General features: G+C 38.2%; 1 protein-coding gene across 1 annotated transcript; it reads right to left on the reverse strand.

Moving 5' to 3' along the window:
- Window positions 1-7,696: 7,696 nt before the first annotated feature.
- On the reverse strand, window positions 7,697-18,355 carry slc7a11 (solute carrier family 7 member 11). Its single transcript, XM_079479812.1, has 12 exons — window positions 17,592-18,355; window positions 14,857-14,983; window positions 14,314-14,429; window positions 14,100-14,225; window positions 13,862-13,961; window positions 13,730-13,774; window positions 13,479-13,602; window positions 12,507-12,610; window positions 12,256-12,352; window positions 10,385-10,534; window positions 9,042-9,219; window positions 7,697-8,810 (listed from the first exon to the last, which is right to left on the reverse strand). The coding sequence occupies exons 1-12, from the start codon at window positions 17,863-17,865 to the stop codon at window positions 8,755-8,757; spliced, it is 1,497 nt and encodes a 498-aa protein (XP_079335938.1). The 5' UTR covers window positions 17,866-18,355; the 3' UTR covers window positions 7,697-8,754.
- Between the last annotated feature and the right edge of the window lie 242 nt (window positions 18,356-18,597).

Genomic DNA, 18,597 nt, shown 5'->3' on the forward strand with positions numbered 1-18,597 from the left:
TTTATATCACGGCATTAAAAAGTTACTTTATTTTCAACAATAGTAAAGCAAATTTCACCAGGCTACAGTTTGCACATTCTAATTTCAGTGATATATGAAATAATGTCATATAGCCCTGAAGGCTCGCACAGCACCATATCTTGGCAGCAGATGGTAAGGCACTTAGGGGTTTTGTCAAACAAAAAATCAGCTATACAGTATATGAAGAAAACGAAAAAAACTGATTATAAGGGAATAGGTTTTTAAACTAGGAAAACAAATTATCCTTTCTATTTACATTTCCATTAAAGGAGGTTGGCAAGCTCCTGTCCAAAACCTGATTCACTTGACTGTCTGCATCTATGTCAACTGTCGAAGAAAACAAATAGAGAAGAAAACGGACGTGGTGTTGAATATTGTGTTTATTTTAGTACACGATAAGACAGTAAACTTTGAAAATAACTTCATAGGACTAAAAATGTAAAATTCATCTAATGCTTTTAGGGGCAGTTTCCCAGACAGGGATTAGACTAGTCCTAGACTAAAATAAACCTAAGAGCTGTCCAAACTGAAAATAGCTTGCACTGACATATCTTGAAATACATCATTGCCTTTGTGTTGTCTCAAAATCCACAGATGATTGTTAAAACTACTCAAATTTCTTCATTAAACTAATTCCTGTTTTAAAATAATCCCTGTCCGGGAAACCACCCCATAGTGTTCTGTTGACAGATTATTTAAATGAGTTTGACTGCACTTCTTTGTAAGGATGCAGGGCTCTTGCTTTCTGTTCCCAGTTTTAATTTGTGCCAGAAAAGAATCAGAGGATCAGAGAGAGAGGCGCACTGTCATTGGATGACCCGAGAAGACTCCTTCCTGTGATCTGAACAATTGTAATTGTTTTGGACCTTTAGCTGGGAGTTTTGAAGCAAAAGCTTCAGTTCAATTACTGCTGTCAACATGTCAAGCCTCATTTTGAAGCATTTCCAACATTTCTTTCTCTCTCTCTTCAGCAATATTTGTTTAATCCTGTGCATTATTCTATATCCTGCGGATGATTTCGTGCCTCATTTGAAGTGCGACTTTATTCACATCTGCAATCTCTCTCTTTCTCTCACCGGGGCACCATTGTACTAAAACATGCAGCAAATAATATAAATATTATTTTCTAGGGTTTTTCAGTCACACTTGAGTTTTAAGAGGCTTTTTATTATTCAGATGTTAGCTTTGCACCAAAATCCAAACATATGCTCTAAATGGGCAACCACTGAGAGCAAGACTTATTTGTAAAGATTCATTGATGATTTTAGAGCCCTCCAAATATTCGTAATTAAACTTAATTTCAAATTAGGTTGGAACTTCTCCTGGGAAGCTGGAGAAATCCTGAACCTGCTAAAACATATCTGAAGTGGTTAGCTGCCCTCCCAGCCTTTCCAACGTAATACTTTTGATCCGTGCAGAAGGCCTATATAGACTTTGGGTCATGGTTAGAAAACAAGGCCTGCTTAACAATAGCTTGGTCAGACTGAGAGACCACCTAAATCAGCTTTACCCAGCAAAGACTGGCGAACCAGATTTAAGCTTTTTTTCTCCAGCAGGGTAAATAAATAGATTAAATAAAACAGAAAAAAATGGTTCTCTGTTTGGGTTACAGAACCAAAGTGGTAAAACCAATGACCTTGACTAAATGTTGTGCCATTTAAAGAATGTTCCAGCTTGCAGTGTTTTCACAGTACTCGCTGTGAGACAGAGAGCCTTCACATTTGGCCGTTTGAGCAGTGACCCCTCAAAAGTGACACATTCTGGGCATTCTGTTCAGTGTTGGGTTTGTCCTTTCAGTTTGTGAAGGTTATGACTAGATTCCAGAACTGCCTGTCGCTGATTGAGCCTTTTGGGAAGGTTAATTCTCTTTCTGTGTTCATAGGGTTTTCACTCTTACACTGTGAGCGTAAGGTCAGACAGTCAAACACAGACAGCTGATGCTGAATGTTCTCTCATGACTATGAGCTTCCACTGTGAATGAAGAATGGAACACAGTTCAACTGCCTCAGTACTTTTTGATGGAAAACTGGAAACTCTGAAGTTTACCCAACAAATGAGATCTCATTTATTTATTTTTTATAAAATACATACATTTACATAAAGTAAATGAAGCACAAATGACTACAGAGAGTCTAATTTCTCTTAGCGATTCAGAAGAAATCTCAGCATCACACGCTCAAAGTTGTCAAGATATCGACAACTGTCACAGATATTCGTATAAGTATTTTAAGAGAAACATCTGAGACAAAACTGATACTTAAATATAACAATTATGACCACCAATAAATCTGGAAATCTCACAAATGGTTCCTGATCTAGAGACATGATACAGCATAACATGCATTAATTCTCATTAAATGACCCATTAATCATTATTGTTTTGGAGATTTATTTATCATTAGGAATGATGTGTTTTAATATATTTTTTACTCAGCCTTTGAGCAGAATTCATACAGCTACAGGAGTAAAGCAGAGGTGTGTGTGTGTTTGTTTTTGTGGTCAAACTCAGGTGGGCTGATCATTTAGAAACAGGTAACTAAAGCCGACATGGGGCAGTCGATGATCAGCAGAGCTGAACTAATGCTTTCAGACAGCCGGGTGAGGGCCGTCCAGCCAGACTGCATCCCCAGGGTGGACCAAAACAGTTAAATGAGAAAGAACGACTAGACTTACATTAAAAATTACAAATCAGACAGATAGCGTTTATATAACTTTTAGAGGTTTTCCATTAGTCAAGCTATATGGGGTTTTCCCAGTCCCAGAAAAACAAAATGTGTTTTTTGTGTATATGTGAGGGTTTGTTTCATTTTCCCATGACAATAAGAGTCTGTACTGATATCTTTTCTCATTCTTAAGAGGTCTTCCGCACAGTGACAACTTCCGCATCTGACATTTAATCCATGCAAACAAATAACCCGACTGGCTGAATCTATGCCTACACATCTTCATCTCCATGCCCTACTAACACAAAAACAAACACACACACGTAACAGATCACATACTATCTGTAACGAGGCCTGTGGGGCTTTAATGACCCCCGATAAACACAAACCTTATTTATCATCTCCATCACACGTTGTCTTTGGGGAGAATGAATCATTGCACACACACTTCCAAGCACATTCTCAAAGCATCTGTATATATTCCAGGCTGGTAGGTGTATCTGTGCAGGGTTTTAAAGTCTACTGAGTAAAATGAATGCCTGTTGTTCGGTTTTTATTTATAAGTCAACGTTTATAGTTTATGGATTCAACGAATGCCTATGCAAGCCCAGAAAGATTTTCATTGCTGTTATGAAGATGCAAAACCTGTCAAAACAAGAGACTGTTCTAATGATGATTTATCACCCTGACTTCATCACTTGAAGAAGACAGGACATGATGGACTTCATAGACTTAAAGAACCAACCTCAAAAGGCTCAAGTATGAAATGTTTTAAAAGAACTTTATACTTCATCTATCACTGAACTCCATTACAGTTTGGAATACACAGCAGAAATATACCAAGGTCTAGCTTATTGATCTATCCTTGCATTGCCAGAGATACTAAATACTGAAAACAACCAGTAAGTTTCTCACCTCTCACTTTAATGTCTAAGAAAACTGTGACTTACTGGTTACCTAAGGTGACAAATCAGATTGCTAAGAGTTCCTAAGCTTCTTGTCATTGGGGATGTCTGCCAACTGATGAGATCAATGGTACGATTATTTGGTGTGATTCAGCGCAAGCAAAGCAGGGAAATATCCATTCCGAACCAAAGTGCTAGATAAAGGAAAAAAATAAGATGGGTGTTAAGTGTCCTTCACATAATTTTCCACAATCCCTGACAGGAAAACACATTCTAAAGCAACATAACAGTTGCATTAAAGATTATTGAAGCTGCTGCACATAATGTAGGAATTCATAATTTAGTGGATATTTCCTAAAACAGTTGTGCCGTCTGAGGAAGAAATTCCAGGTCATAAGACAATAACTCCACCTCTGCAGGCTCACTCTAAATTAAAGTCCACCTAAACCAAAAGCTGAAGTCCAAACTTTTTTTTGTAAGAGCGGTGGGGGAATATTTTAATTTTTCATGACAACATGTGTTTTCATTTCAAGACCTTGGGCTACCGATGGAGATCTGGGTGGATAAGATGGAGAGAGACATGTTGATTGGATTTCTTTTAATATTCAATCCCACATTCTAGTTAGTCAACTATAAAAGAAAAACAGCACCACATACACAAACACCATAATATCGTAAGGTTCATAGAAACGTTAGGTTTGAGTCTAAATGAGGTTGACAGGTGAAGACTTTGTGGTCCACCCTGTAGACAACTGCCTAAGGGTAAGAGTGGGTGGAAGGGTTAGAGATAGAAACAGGAAGAGAGAGAGTGAGAGAGAAGGAAGGAAGGAAGGAAGGAAGGAAGGAGAGGGAAACTTCAAAGGGCACATATAGGGTTTGCACCAGATGAACTGTACATGCAAAACTATGTGAAATTATCTCTTTCTTTGTATGTCCCTGTCTCTCCCACTCACTAAAGACAGTGAAAGTATTTTTTCTGAAGGTACAGGAAAGTACTAAACTACAGCAAATGACACATGGAGATGGTGTTCATATGACTTACACGTTGTCTGCTTTATGAATACTCATAATACTGTTCTGTTTCATTTTCTGGTTTCTAATTCTGTTTGTGCAAATCTGTTTTTACTATCATGAGCTGCTGTTATATAATCTGAAGTCTGAATTTGACTGATTCTTCATTAACAATATATGAGATAAGTGTGTGAACACGTTTGGCTTTACTTGTATGAGACATATATATAACAATGTCCTCCTAAAAAGAGTAAAACCTGTCAATAACAAACCTTTGCTTTAGTATTTTTAGAAAAAAAAACATATTTTTCATGACAAATGAGTACCCCTGTACAACAACAGGAATAAATAATAATACAAAATAAATAATGCAAAAGCAGCAGTCTTCACCGGACGCATTAGCCTGCAAACAGAAATCAACCATTGTTCACTTATAAGGAAACACGTAAACATGATAAAGCATTTAATATAAAACCAATGTCTAAAGGTGATTGTAGAACATGATAAATATCTCATGAAACTTTATTTTATCACCTTTTTTGTAGTTCACTTAAACAGTCTCTATAGAATCCATTAATATCATGTACTGTGTCAGCATTTTTTGCTAAATTGTGTATTTTGTGTATTTTGTATTTAGTAGGGGGAATGCATCATGATAGCTGATAATGTTGCTGTCAGATAACGTTCCCCCCATGAGATTTACACTTTTGACCCCACAACTTTGCAACATGCCCATTACTAAACCGGTCCATTATAGTTGGGAAACGTATCCTGACAACTAAAAACTTATCTGTCAGATAAGGTTCCCCTGTATTTAAAATGGAAAAAAGCTCGGCTGAACTTGAACTAACAAGCAGGATGTTTGGAAATCGACTTAGAATTTTTGTCTATCTTAGCATGGTGAACACATCCTTACAATGTCAGATTTACACTACTGACTTTTAACTCACAAGTCGTTTTAAAATTTTCAACCTGGTATTAATGCCCAGCATTGCAAGTGGAAATTATTCTGTCATTGCAGGGGAACGCATCCTGATACCTGAGAATGTTCCTGTAAGATAAGGTTTCCTCGTGTTTCATAAGGAAAGGACAATAAATTATAATGCATGTTACATACCAAAACAAAATGTCTATTACAGAGATTAGAAATGTAGTGTTTATAATGTAATGTTATTTTATATTCCTGAATATTCTCCATCTCGTATCTTTATGGAAACGGTTATTGTTTTTAGCTTTTCCCAATTGACTGTCCCAATACTACAAATGACATTATGAGCAACAAAACCACAAAAATCTCTTATTTTTACGGTTCAGGAAAACTGCAGTTAAATGGTTGAAATCAAATCTATTATACACAAATGTGCTTGTTAATGAATGTATTTAGTCAAGCGTGTTAAACACACATACTCATGCATACTGTTCGCCTCCTGGCTGAGCTGATATAATGTGGGTTTTGCTATCTCATTTCCAATGTCCCATCTCTCCAGTCAATGTGATTCATATCCCGCACATCCAAAAAGAAACCTCCCTACAGAGGATTGCTTCTTTCTCAGTTGCATATGAAGGAATGAGGAAATTTGGCTCTGAAAAAATGTAGCATTTCTCCGTTCATATGATCATGGCCAACATTGCATTGTGAACAATGGCATTGCTAGGATCCCATTAAGGGGTCGTCATTTTGAAAAGGACGACGAATAAATGAACAAATGGATGAAAGGTAAGATTTAGAGATGCATCAATGTCAGCTGAGATTTCATGACTTATTAGCCACAAAAATGTCTGAAATGTGACAGTACCCAAATGTGTGTGAGCATACGAAAGTACAAATCTGCCTCACTGTCCTATTGTCAGGCTGAATCACGACCCTGTCTGCAGGGACTTAGGGAGCTGTTGCTCTCCGGCATGAGGGAGAAGAGCGATCACCAAGATGAACGAGTGTGCAGATGCGGGGATTAGAAAATGCATTATAGATCACAGTTATTTGTTGTTGTGAGCAGCAGCTGCTGTATCTTACTGATAGATAGAGACCTCACAGTACATCCTCTGCTTAACGCTTTTATGTGTAGATTGTTGAGTTCTACTCTATCGCCCCCATGTGACAGCAAAAGGAACTGCATTGGTAACGGAAAACACACTGTTGGGCAATATGTAGAGCGCCTTTCTCCAATGATCCAAAAATGTGTGCCGGGTTAAACAAAGGAGGTCTTTAATACCTTTAGAGCTATCCATTGGCATTTATAGTAGCAAATCAACTCAATGGAATGTGCCTGGGCAAATTTTGGCCAATAAGAATTTAGGTTTTAGCTTGCATCATCAAGATTGCTATCTGTAAGAAATTATTTTATAATTTAACAATGACCTCTTCATATAATGTGAGTTAACTTGTATAGACAGAGACACGTACATTCCATCTTGTTGGATTGTAATTGTGCCCATCCCTATAGGGCTGAACCCCTCCTGGTTTTGTTGCACAGGGCAGACGTCCAACAATGGCAGGGATGTATGTTCATTCAAGTGTGATTGTATGCTGTGTTGGGTCGGTTCCATGGGCACGGCACAGGATCTGGGTTCACCAGCTTAAGTTTATTCACAAACACAAGTCATTTGAGCTGGGCTACCTGCGATACGGGTTCCCTGGTGGTACCGACACAGGCATCCCACACACGTGCATATGTTTCTGACTGGAATGCACAAACATAGCGCATGATGTAAGTTGATATGACTGTGTGGGTGAAGCAATGTTTGCTTCCTCAGCCATCTCTTCTCGAGGAGGAGGTAACATAATCATCTCAGTGGAATGGATCAATCATTCCGCCCATGATCTCTTTCAAATGGCAAAAAAAGTTCTTCCATCATGCAGGCACACACGGCACTATGCATTTTCATTGTGGTTTCATTGACCTTGTTTTTTCTATTAAACCGCAGGATTGAGACCTGTTCATTGATCAAATTCCTCCCAGCGTGACACAAGACCATATTTTCTCCATTCAGTTATATTTCCTGTCATGTACAATCCGCAGAGTTCTGAAAAAGCTTCATAAATGATTCTGACCAGCAGTGAGAATGAGATCTAAAAGATGTGACAAACTCCAAGATAACAGCCAAAATACCAAAAATGAGTTTATTTGATTTGGTCAATTTTGGTCCTATAAAATGTGCTGGAAGTGGCTTTCTGGTAGTTAATGTTCAGTAGTTTAACAAAGATAGATGATGTTGTACAAAAATATCACTATAAATACACATGATGATCAAACATCTTTCTAAAGACAAATAATAATACAAACAGTAATAGCATAAAAGTACTTTTGTATTTTATAGATAACTTTTCTATCAGGTTGTCTAGCTTATGCCCATGTAACATCAGTTTCAGAACAGCAACATAATACTGATTTAATTAAAGACATGCATTATCACATATTCAATATTTAAACATGAACATGAACATGTTAATGTGCAAAATCATTACCGCCAATTCATTTGGGAGCGAGCAGTTCATAAAAAAAGATTCATTTTCAAGTTGAATGGGTGAATACGTTGTTAATTGGTTGAAAAGCAATTCTAGAGCAACAATCAACATAAATTTGTGCGTTGGGGAGGTTTAATACATGGCACAATCATAATACATCATAATAAAAAAATGTCATACTGCCATGTACTATGTTTTCAGTAACTTGCTAGAAAATACCCTATCAAACCTGAGAAGTGCCTCAGTTAGACATACTGCCATGTGTTTCTCTTATTTGTAAAATCATAGCCATTGAGGAGGGTGATGAAAATTGTCCAAATCCCCTGTTTGAGCTCGTGCTTGAGTCTGAATGAAAAATATGACTATGTGATAATGTCTATGTGACATTGATGTTTCTAAAGAGCTGTGCAAAGTGACAGAAGACAGAATATGGTGGTTGCAGTAGAGCATCTATTCATAGATATTCCTAGACCGTTTGGTCAGTAATATTAGGTGTTTTGCAGCGTGTGAACGTTCAACACCGATGGGTTGAAATGATGACGTTAAAGACACTTGCTGAGGTGGGCTGAAGCCAGGGCACTTCATTTTTGCTTGATTGGTCTACATCTTCGGATGTACAGTACAGTCTACGTGAATTCACCTATAGAGTCTACACAGCACACACATTCTTTCTGAAGGCAGAGAAGAGTCAGTGCTCCACAGGGACCACCTCCAATATGATTTGTAGTGATCTGTTCACAAATTCTGAAAAAAAAGATATATTAGATTTTATTGTAGATGACATTACCATAATCTATATTTCCCAAAAAAGCTGTGTGGATGTCTTTTTTCATTCCAGCATGTTTCAAAGAACACAAATGAAAAAAAATCAATCTGCATGTTTTATACTAGCAAAATATTCATAAATTAAACTCAAGACAAAGACCGATTTTCATGCATATTCAAAAGTTTCCATTTGCATTTGTGACCTCTGACCTGATAATTTCTGGAACCATTTGGGTTTTCTGTGGAAGTGGATGAATATGTAGTACGCAGGAATGCCTGTGAGGGAGATGGCAAAGCCAATGCCAGTATTAACTGGATCCGAATATAAAGAGAGGAAAACCATGAAGAAACAAGTGAGGGAAAAGACAACAGGGATGAAAATAGGGACCTGACAAAGAGATAAAAACAAAGACAAAGAAAATTTATTAAAGGTCCAGTGTGTAGTTTTTTGGAGGATCTATTGACAGAAAAGCAATATATCACTGTCTTTAGAGGTGTATAAAAAACCTTACACAATGAACCGTTTTGTTTTTATTACCTTAGAATGAGCTATTTCTATATACCGAAGGTCCCCTTGCATGGAATTCACCTTGTTGTTTGTACAGTAGCTCTAAACCGACAAACTGCTCTACAGAGCATTTTTCCTAAATAGATTATCTCCTTTCGGCAAAGAAGCAAAAACATGGCAACATCTTAGTTCTGTGCAGCCCCCGTAGTGCATCAAAAGGGAGAGGTGGAGTGAGCCGTTGGTAGCAATTCACACCCACACCAGTAGATGCCGCTAAAATCTAGACATTGCACCTCTAAAACAGTTTTTAAAAAAAAAATTCAGTTGAGATAAAGTGTGTTTAAAATACTTTCTTATTAATAAATAACATTGTGGAAATTGGAAACTTTTTTGTGCAGAATAATAGGATTTTCTTCTAGACATTTTCAAAGTTTAGGCCAAATAGATGTCTTTCCTTTTATAAAAAATCCACAGCAACATTATGAATTACGTTCCAAATTTACACTCAGTCCGTTCTGACTGGATCAGATTGTGTCATCACTAACAAAATAAAATGGTTTGCATGTATTTAACCCGAGGAGATTTGCAGTGCATTCAAGCTGCAGGATATACTTTATCAGAGCATTCATTCCCTGGTAATTCAACATGTGGCCTTGCCTTTGCCCAGCGCCATGCTCTATCAGTCGAGTTACTGGAACACAAGAGTAAAGTTGTGACTTCATGCTTTAGAAAATATTCCAGTTTGTTCAAGGTTAATTCACAGTATCGGATGCTTCTCATCCAAAGTGACTTCTAGTTCACCAATTCCAGAGAAGGGCCCCCTGCAGCAACCTGAGATTAAGTGCCTTGCTTTTGGACACAATAACAAAGCGACAGAGCACAATTTAGATCTCAATAGCTTTCAAGTTCCTGCCGCACCTAACCCACACCTTGGAAATAAACCTACAACGGTGTTTTCACAACTAGATATTTAACCAATATATTCTACCAGCAATGTATTGGATTTGAAAAGGTACAAGGCTGGCAGCCCACCGCAGTAAGTTACCTTAAAAGGTCGTGGCATTTCAGGGCGTGTGTAGCGCAGGTAAATGAGGCCGACTACAGCCACCCCGATGAAGAGCCAGCGCATGAAGCTCATGAAGTTCAGCAGGCTGTAAATGTCCCCTAAGAACAGGATCAATAACGTAACTGGATACTGAAAGAAAAGCAAAGACAAGCGCTTGGTTTTAATGTGAGAAAATACATGCAGACAAAATGTATCAGCACACAGAAACAAAATGAAGAGTTATATAAGAGAAAATATAAGCTTTTTTGCAATTTTCTGAATGGGATTAACACAATTGTCTTTTTTATTATACTAGCTTGCATTTAGAAAAGAACACATAAAGGGGACTCTTGTACACAAATAAATCAGTATAGCAGTCAAAGTGTTTTTAATAATCCTGATCATTACCGAAGGCGGCAGGCCCAGACTGATGTGGACTTTAAATGCGTCTTTTTCAGAACAATTATTTTAATGTTGATCTTTGAGCTGATTATGACCATGATTCTTGTAGGTTAAAATGATGCTGTGGTAGAAAACACCCATTCAGATACAGTTTATCTCATTAAACATGACCAAACTGGTATGACTTTTGCCTTGGATCACAAAAGGAATTATAATTTGCATCCAGGCTTTACATTTTATCACTACAAACCTATGCAATGGTCCACAGTCTAAGCAACAGGAAAAGCCGGTTATTACCAAAATGTCAAAGCTGTTTCTTTCTTTACAATGAAAGTGCATGGTCATCACAGGCTGTCAAAATGAAATGAAATTTTGCTTGGTTTAAAAAATAAAGAAGGGAAGGATTTGAACCCGGCTCTCCTTGCATGCTAAACAAAAGCTATATAACTTCTTGCACTATAACTTTAATTTCTCAAAAGAGTTTCATAATTATTTTGTTGTTTTTCCTTAAGGCATGTTTTATCTCTCCTACAGCACCAAGTAAGCCAGAAAAGGTAAAAATATTCCACTGCAAACTCAGTTTATGACAAATTTGAACTACAGCGATATTTGAACTTAACAGCTGTATCAGTCAGCGTTTCACAGTGTACCGGTGCAACAGTAGCATTGCAATACTAAAGTTTTAAAATACTGGCAATGCCACTCTATTTTTCTAACGGTAGTATCGTAGTGTTATAAGTAATGTTGCATATGCACATAAACGTTCAGCATTAATAGGCATTTTAAGCGCCATTGCCCTGTGCCTTTGTGTATAGAATGCCATGTAGAATAACAAAAACAAGAATATTTATAATATCAGCACAACCCAAATGTGTTTTACATTTAAATTCACAAAGTTATCACTATATGGCCATGTGCCATTGTCAAAAAGGAATGTTCTGCGCTTCATCGCCAATGAAAACAGTTCTAAACCAAGCATAATGGTTGCGTTTTTCTGAACAACCAAACTGCGATGTTATGAAAGAACGATTTGGATGGATCAGTGGGTCAGTTATTCATTGATAAGAACCTTGCTTCCTTCTTCAATAAATTAGCTGATTTGAGCAAATCAGTTGAATGATTTAGTGACTGAACTGCTGCCACTTACTGGCTGTTTTGGTTTCACAAATTAAAACTAAGCCTAACATAATTTTTTTAACAAACATCTGGACGAAACACATTAAATGAACTCCCACATGAATGATGTTGTAGTATACTTTCGAATTTATTATAGTAAAATTAGTAGTAGAAAATTCAGGACATTTTATTTTATTTTGTAGATTTAAATGGCGAATCACCACAATATTTGACTGGTTTTGTGATACTTCAGCTGTGATATTATCGTAAGATATGGTTATGGTATAGTATCATGACATCCCTAGTATCGTTGAAGATGACCATTGAGGCACATTTGTGTTCTTAAGACTCACCAGAATAATCACAGCAGGTAACGGTGTGTGTCGGCGTATGTGAATCATAGAGAAAACCTCAGGAAGCTGACCTTCTCGAGAGGCCACGTAAAACATTCTGCGAAGGACAAACAAGATTCAATATAAAACATCCACGTTTTGTCGAGTAGACTTGAGTAGTCAAGGTCTACCTTTACAAATTTGCTGTTCTTAAAGAATATTTTTGAGGACTTCCTTAACTAAAAAAAAGATGCTAATAATTTAAGACTCACCTTGAGATGGCAAACAGGCATCCGTTCATGGAACCAAAGCAAGACAGGGCCACGAAAACAGGAACGGCGAATGAGAAGTTTCCCATTAGTTTCTCTGCAAACGTCTGTTGGGGAGGAAAATAGAGAAGGACAGAGAAAAAAATAAAAGCTCATTTTCCAAAACAAATAGGAAAACAACATTGATCGTCCATTTTGAGGCTTGTTGGTGTATATGGATTACCAGTGCAGTGAAAAGGCTTTACATTTGCCATAAAAGTGAGCTTGTAGAGAGACAAGCAAAGTGAAACAGGCTATAAATGAATGCATTACAGACGTCTAACAAGATGAGAAAGCTTTTAGAGTATTTCAGAGCCTAACAGGAGATCTCTGCACACGGTCTTGGGTGCTGTCAGTTATTTGTGAGAGATATATGATTACTCCAGCAGAGAAACAGACATTCGGTGCCAGCGGCTTTATGTAATCACATTTCCTTTACTGAGAAAGGGGTTTTCTATTACAGTCACTACTGCGAATTGCGTGAACTCACTTGTAAAGCTGTATCCATATCTATGCACAATATTACATCTTTTTCTTAAACCTTCCAATTATTTGGGATTCATATATGTTTGATCTTTGTATGGATGCGTTTGGCCGTCATGGCACATTTTGCTGCATTTTTTAAGATGTCAGCTCAAGAAATACGCAGCTTTTGACATACAGAAGAGCGGATCAATGTCAGTTTTAAAACAACAGACCAATCAAATGAAGCCGGGGGTGGGATTTGCATATTTGAATACGGGCAAGAATATCGAGCGTGTATATTAGCAACAGTGTATGGGAGATAATGTTCAATGCGTCAAATGCGTCTAGCTCTATTTAATGCTAGAACGGCTAACTTTACTGCTGAAACTAAAACCATTAGACGTTGCATCTTGTTTATGATCTCACCTTTACCAATAAAAGATGCTTTTAACATAAAGGAGAGCAACCCACCACGGCAACTGCATCAGAGGCTAGCAGCTCTTCTGCTGACATCACGGTGTAATATGCCACATTTGTCAGTGTGTAACAGATCGTAACTATCACCATGGAGATGCAGATGGCAAGGGGCACCGTCCTGGGAAGAGAAAATTAATGTCCTAATCACTGCGGCTCGGTTTACCGTGTTAGAAACGTTTAAATGAAACCATCAAACGTCTTCTAAGCAAATCATAGTTGTTGAGTTTTGATGTTATAACACCGACCTCTCTGGATTCTCCACCTCTTCTGTCACAAAATTCAAGTAGAACCTGTAAAGTTAAACAATGCATTCACACATGGACAACAAGACCTTTTGGAAACATCAGATTTAGGATGGAAGTGTGAGGTGAGCTCACCAGCCTGCATAGGCGTACATCCCTGAGTAGAATGCTAGAGGAAGGCCAGTCAGATCGACAGTGTTGAATTCAAATGCGTTCTCGAAATTTTTGGTTTCCCCTGCAAATGCAACCAGATGAAAACTATTTGCATTTCGCTAACACAATGGCCAAATTGTTCCGGTGATTCTTCTCTCAGGCTACCTCTGAAAATGATTATAATAATGATAAGCAGTAAGCATCATAGAAACATATATACCTTTGAAGAGCTGGTATAGCCCTGGAACAATGATGATGGAAATTGCGAGCAGTTTGCTAAACGTGAGAAAAACCTGGAGTCTGGTAGTCCATTTTACGCTCATGCTATTTAAATACATTACTGTAGCTGCAATGAAGAGAAATAAACAATAAACCTTAATATGTATGCACGTATATTGCTCAAGAAGCATTAGTTCACATATAAATAAACCTACTGATCCCGATTGCTGTGGCCAACTTGACAGCAGTAATGGGGACTCCACACGGCATGAAGATGGGCTCTAAAATATAGCGGCCAAACGCCAGAGCAATCACAGCCAAACCTGAAGGTCTATAGGAGAAAACATTGCAGTGTAATCTCATAACACATAAGTCCCTCATTTAGCCCACAAAAATCCCATGATGCCCTCGCTTGAATCTTTCTCACGAAGATTTTTCTTTATATAAAACTACCTTGCTCACATCCAATAAACACGGGTGTATGTTAGTCCCGGCGGTGTTGTAATTACATATTGATGTCGGCTAAATCCAACCCATGATCCATTGCGTGAGAGCCCATAACAAATTCTAGGATGCCGGTTTCATTGTCATAAAGCGCTGATTTTTATTCTATGACTACTGGAGCCTGGCAGTAATGCTGAGAGATAACCGTCATGGCTTATATTTATTCACTGTGGTGAAGGGATTGTGTATGTTTATTCTGGCTGTGCCCCAGAGAGCTAAAGATGAAGATGGAGGATGAAGGGAGCTTTACTGACCTTATAGCAATCATGTCTACCCACAACCTCACAAAAGCCATTTGTGGGCCGAACGCCTCCAGAATGTACGTATAATGGCCGCCAGACTTTTTAATACAGGTGCCCAGTTCAGCGTAGCATAGAGCACCTGAAAGAGAAAACAAGAATTAGAAAGATAAAGGAAGAGTGGAGGAAAAACAAACAGGTGTATGCTTTAGCAGAACTGAAGTGATAATGGCAGGACAAAGGCCATTAGGGTCCAGCGCTTCGGAGTAACAGCAAGATCAACTGCACAGGTTGCCTTTAAAACATTCCTAAAGGCACACGGTTAAGGCAGTTTATTAAGGCAATCCATTCACTTTCTAAGAGGTCCATTTCACAAGCTCTCCAACCGTTCTATACATTTGAATGCCTTAATGAATACTCTGGTCAAATCAAAGCTCTGCGTCACTCACGGTCCTTGACTAGCGAGCTTCAAAAGTTAAATGTTAAGAGAGCTTTAAAATTCCTCTGAACTAGCAAGAAAAAAGGCAAAAGAGTGCCGTTTTAAGGTCTCTATGACAAATTGCGCATGAATGGACGGTGGTTTTTTTTAAATGGCGTCCCTGCTCTTCCTCATAGCCTGCAGGCAACAGCACACAACAGAAAGCCGACAAGTGTGAAATGACTCCTGACGTACACATGAATACACACACTGTCAAACAATGCACCTCTTATACACAAACAAATTCTTCCAACATACACGCCGAGCCATCAGCCTCCAACAGTGTCAGGCGGTGCTTTCTTTGTCAACAAAGTAGAGCGTTAGACAATATCAGGCTCTATCTAGCACCGGCGTGAGCACACATAACTCACCTGCACACATACATTTATTGGCACTCCTGCATAACAGCAGCCATCTGTATAGACTCAACATGCACACCCTGAAATTCTTGCTTAGCGACTAGCTAGACAATGAAATGAATTTGTGGCAGAACTCTCGGAAAACAATGTATAGCCCTACACTCTTAAAAATGAAGGTTCTTCAGAATGCCAGAGGAGATTCTTTTGTCTAAATGGTTGAAAAAGATTCTTCAGATTCTTAAAATGTAAGAAGAGATGTCTGAATGGTTCTTTGTGGAATTGTGAACACCTTTATTTTTAAGATAGTATAACAGAACTTCAATGAGTCATGACTATACAGTAATAAAATTTTTCATAAATTATGGTTTATGCTTTTATCACATTTGCATATTACAGTCAAAGAAAAAAACTAAGCGACCATTTCAAAATATTTTTCAGTTTTTCGAAAAACTCTCAACAGACATGTATTTAGGTATCTGTTTTCATGTGTTCTCATGCTGTTAGTCTTTCACATTGCTGTCGGATGACGTTATGTCACTCATGAGGTGAAATTCAACAGACACTGGACTGGAATGACCACAATAGAAATTATGATAAAATGAAATTTTGGAATGGGCTCTTAATTTCGTTTTTCAGCCATATATGTGAATTGTGAATTTGCCTTCACAAATAGTGGGCATCTATGACGCTAGCATATTATTACGCAAGTCATTCGTACAATACTATTTGCAATACCACAGGTTTGGCAGTTTGACAAAACAGGATAATATGCTACAATAGTGGAATGTTTTTAACCACACTGTGACCACAAAGTTGTTCGGTTGTTTTAGGTTAACAGGAAGTTAATCCCTTGACTCATAGGTGTTACCTAACCCACCTTTATAATTTGAAGACACATTGCACAGCTTAAAGGGATACTTCACCCAAAAATGAAAATGATGTCATCATTTACTTGCCTTCGAGGTGTTCCAAATCTGAATGTCTTTGTTCTGATGAACACAGAGAAATATATTTTGAAGAATGCTTATAACCAGACAGATTTTGCCCCCATAGACTAAAAATACAACAGTAGTCAAATGTGCCCAAGAACTGTTTGCTGTCCTACATTCTTCATGTATGTTCAACAGAAAAATCTGTTTGGTTTTAAGCATTCTTCCAAATATCTTTCTCTGTGTTCATCAGAACAAAGAAATGTATACAGATTTGGAACAACTCGAAGGTGAGTAAATGATGAGAGAATTTTCCTTTTTATGTGAAGTACCCCAAACAAACTGTTTCCTTTGACTAGCCACAATAAATAAACACAGCAATCGCTTAATCCAACTGCAAATAGGCATACATGTTGTAAAATATGTTAATATTAAGATCACAAGCAGTCACGAGTTAATGTTTACACTTCATTAGATTTGGAGAGGAAGGACTGTACAGCACATCATATGTCACTGCTTCCTTATCTCCTCTTTAAGTACTTTGAGTACTATTACACTTGTACTCCTTAAAGAAAGGGCAGATTGAAGAAGACCAAACAAACAGATAAACAGGTGTGAGAGGGAATGCTTGTCCTGCTTTAAGACGTGCGTGAACATGTCAGCAAAGTGGTCTGTCTTGATGAATGACTGAAACGTCAACAGTGAAAGTAATAAGCCACATGAGTTTCATCACCTCACCAGCTTTTGTACAATTATCTTTGTGTGTTGTCAACTGAAAAGCAACCGTTGATTTTATCAAGAATTAAGTTGATTGTTTTAGATGAGTGGGTTTGATAAGAGTATTTAAGGTAGGTCATTTGTCAAAACTGGGTCATCTGTGTGTTACGAAAAAGATGTGTGTGTGAGTATATGCACATGTGAGCATGTTCATGTTTGCATACGAACAGGTGCGTGTGTTTGTGTGTTATTTTCTGTAACACTCACCAAAAAGAGAGAGAATCCCACAGGCGACCCATACCACAAGCGACATTCCCACGCTGCCAGAGTTTTTCAGAATTCCCTTTGGAGAGATGAATATTCCCGCACCAATGATTGTCCCGATGATTATGGAGATTCCCTGGAGCAGGGTCACCTTTTTCTGCAGTTCCACCTTTTCCTCAGGGGCTTCAGCTTGGGCGTCTTCATTTGTTGGTAGCGGTTCTTTCTCTCCAAAATTGCTTTGAGTTGAAACCCCATTGATCACAGTCTTTCTGGTCATCTTATTTACCTATCTTATTCTATTCGCTCACTCTTTTACACACACACACACACACACACACACAACCACACACAACCACACACAGCCTAAACACTAACACAACGATGTGCCATGGATCAATGAGAGGCCAAAATGAAAGGTGTTCTCACGGCATAAATTAAAATAAACTTCTGATGTGTTGTCATGAGTCTAGTATCTCCCTGTCCCTCTCTCTCAATCGCTTTTCCACTGTCTGAATCACTCCCCCTGTCACTCTTTCGTTGTGCTTTTGTTCCTCTTTTGCTCCTGTCCTGTAATTATGCATTTATGGTACAATGTGTGAGTAAAAGAGGCGTGCCTGGATGACGGTGTCTGGTGAAGCCCTGAGTCACGACACCTCAGCAAATGTTTTCTCTCCCCTTTTCATTGAACATGCTAAGCACTTAAAAGCCATCAGACGCTTCTTTTGTAACTCCAGTTAACTCTCCCTTTTCTCTCTCTCCTTCTTTCTAAAGCAAATTTCACTGCTGCACTTGTTAGGAACGTGTGTTGATTTTCAAGTGAGAGAAGTGGATTAGACTGATGGTGAGCTCCTGGTCGTGAATTGATCATTTGATCATTTTATCGTAGGCTACTCTTTTAATGTTGACATAGGGTGTGAAACTCAATCTAGGTCAAACAATATCCCGGGCATTACCGTACAAGTTTGTGTGCAAGTACCAGTAAAGGCTGATCCAGTGTTCTGCAAATTAG

This window comes from Barbatula barbatula (assembly GCF_947034865.1).
Source record: "Barbatula barbatula genome assembly, chromosome: 18".
NCBI lineage: Eukaryota > Metazoa > Chordata > Actinopteri > Cypriniformes > Nemacheilidae > Barbatula > Barbatula barbatula.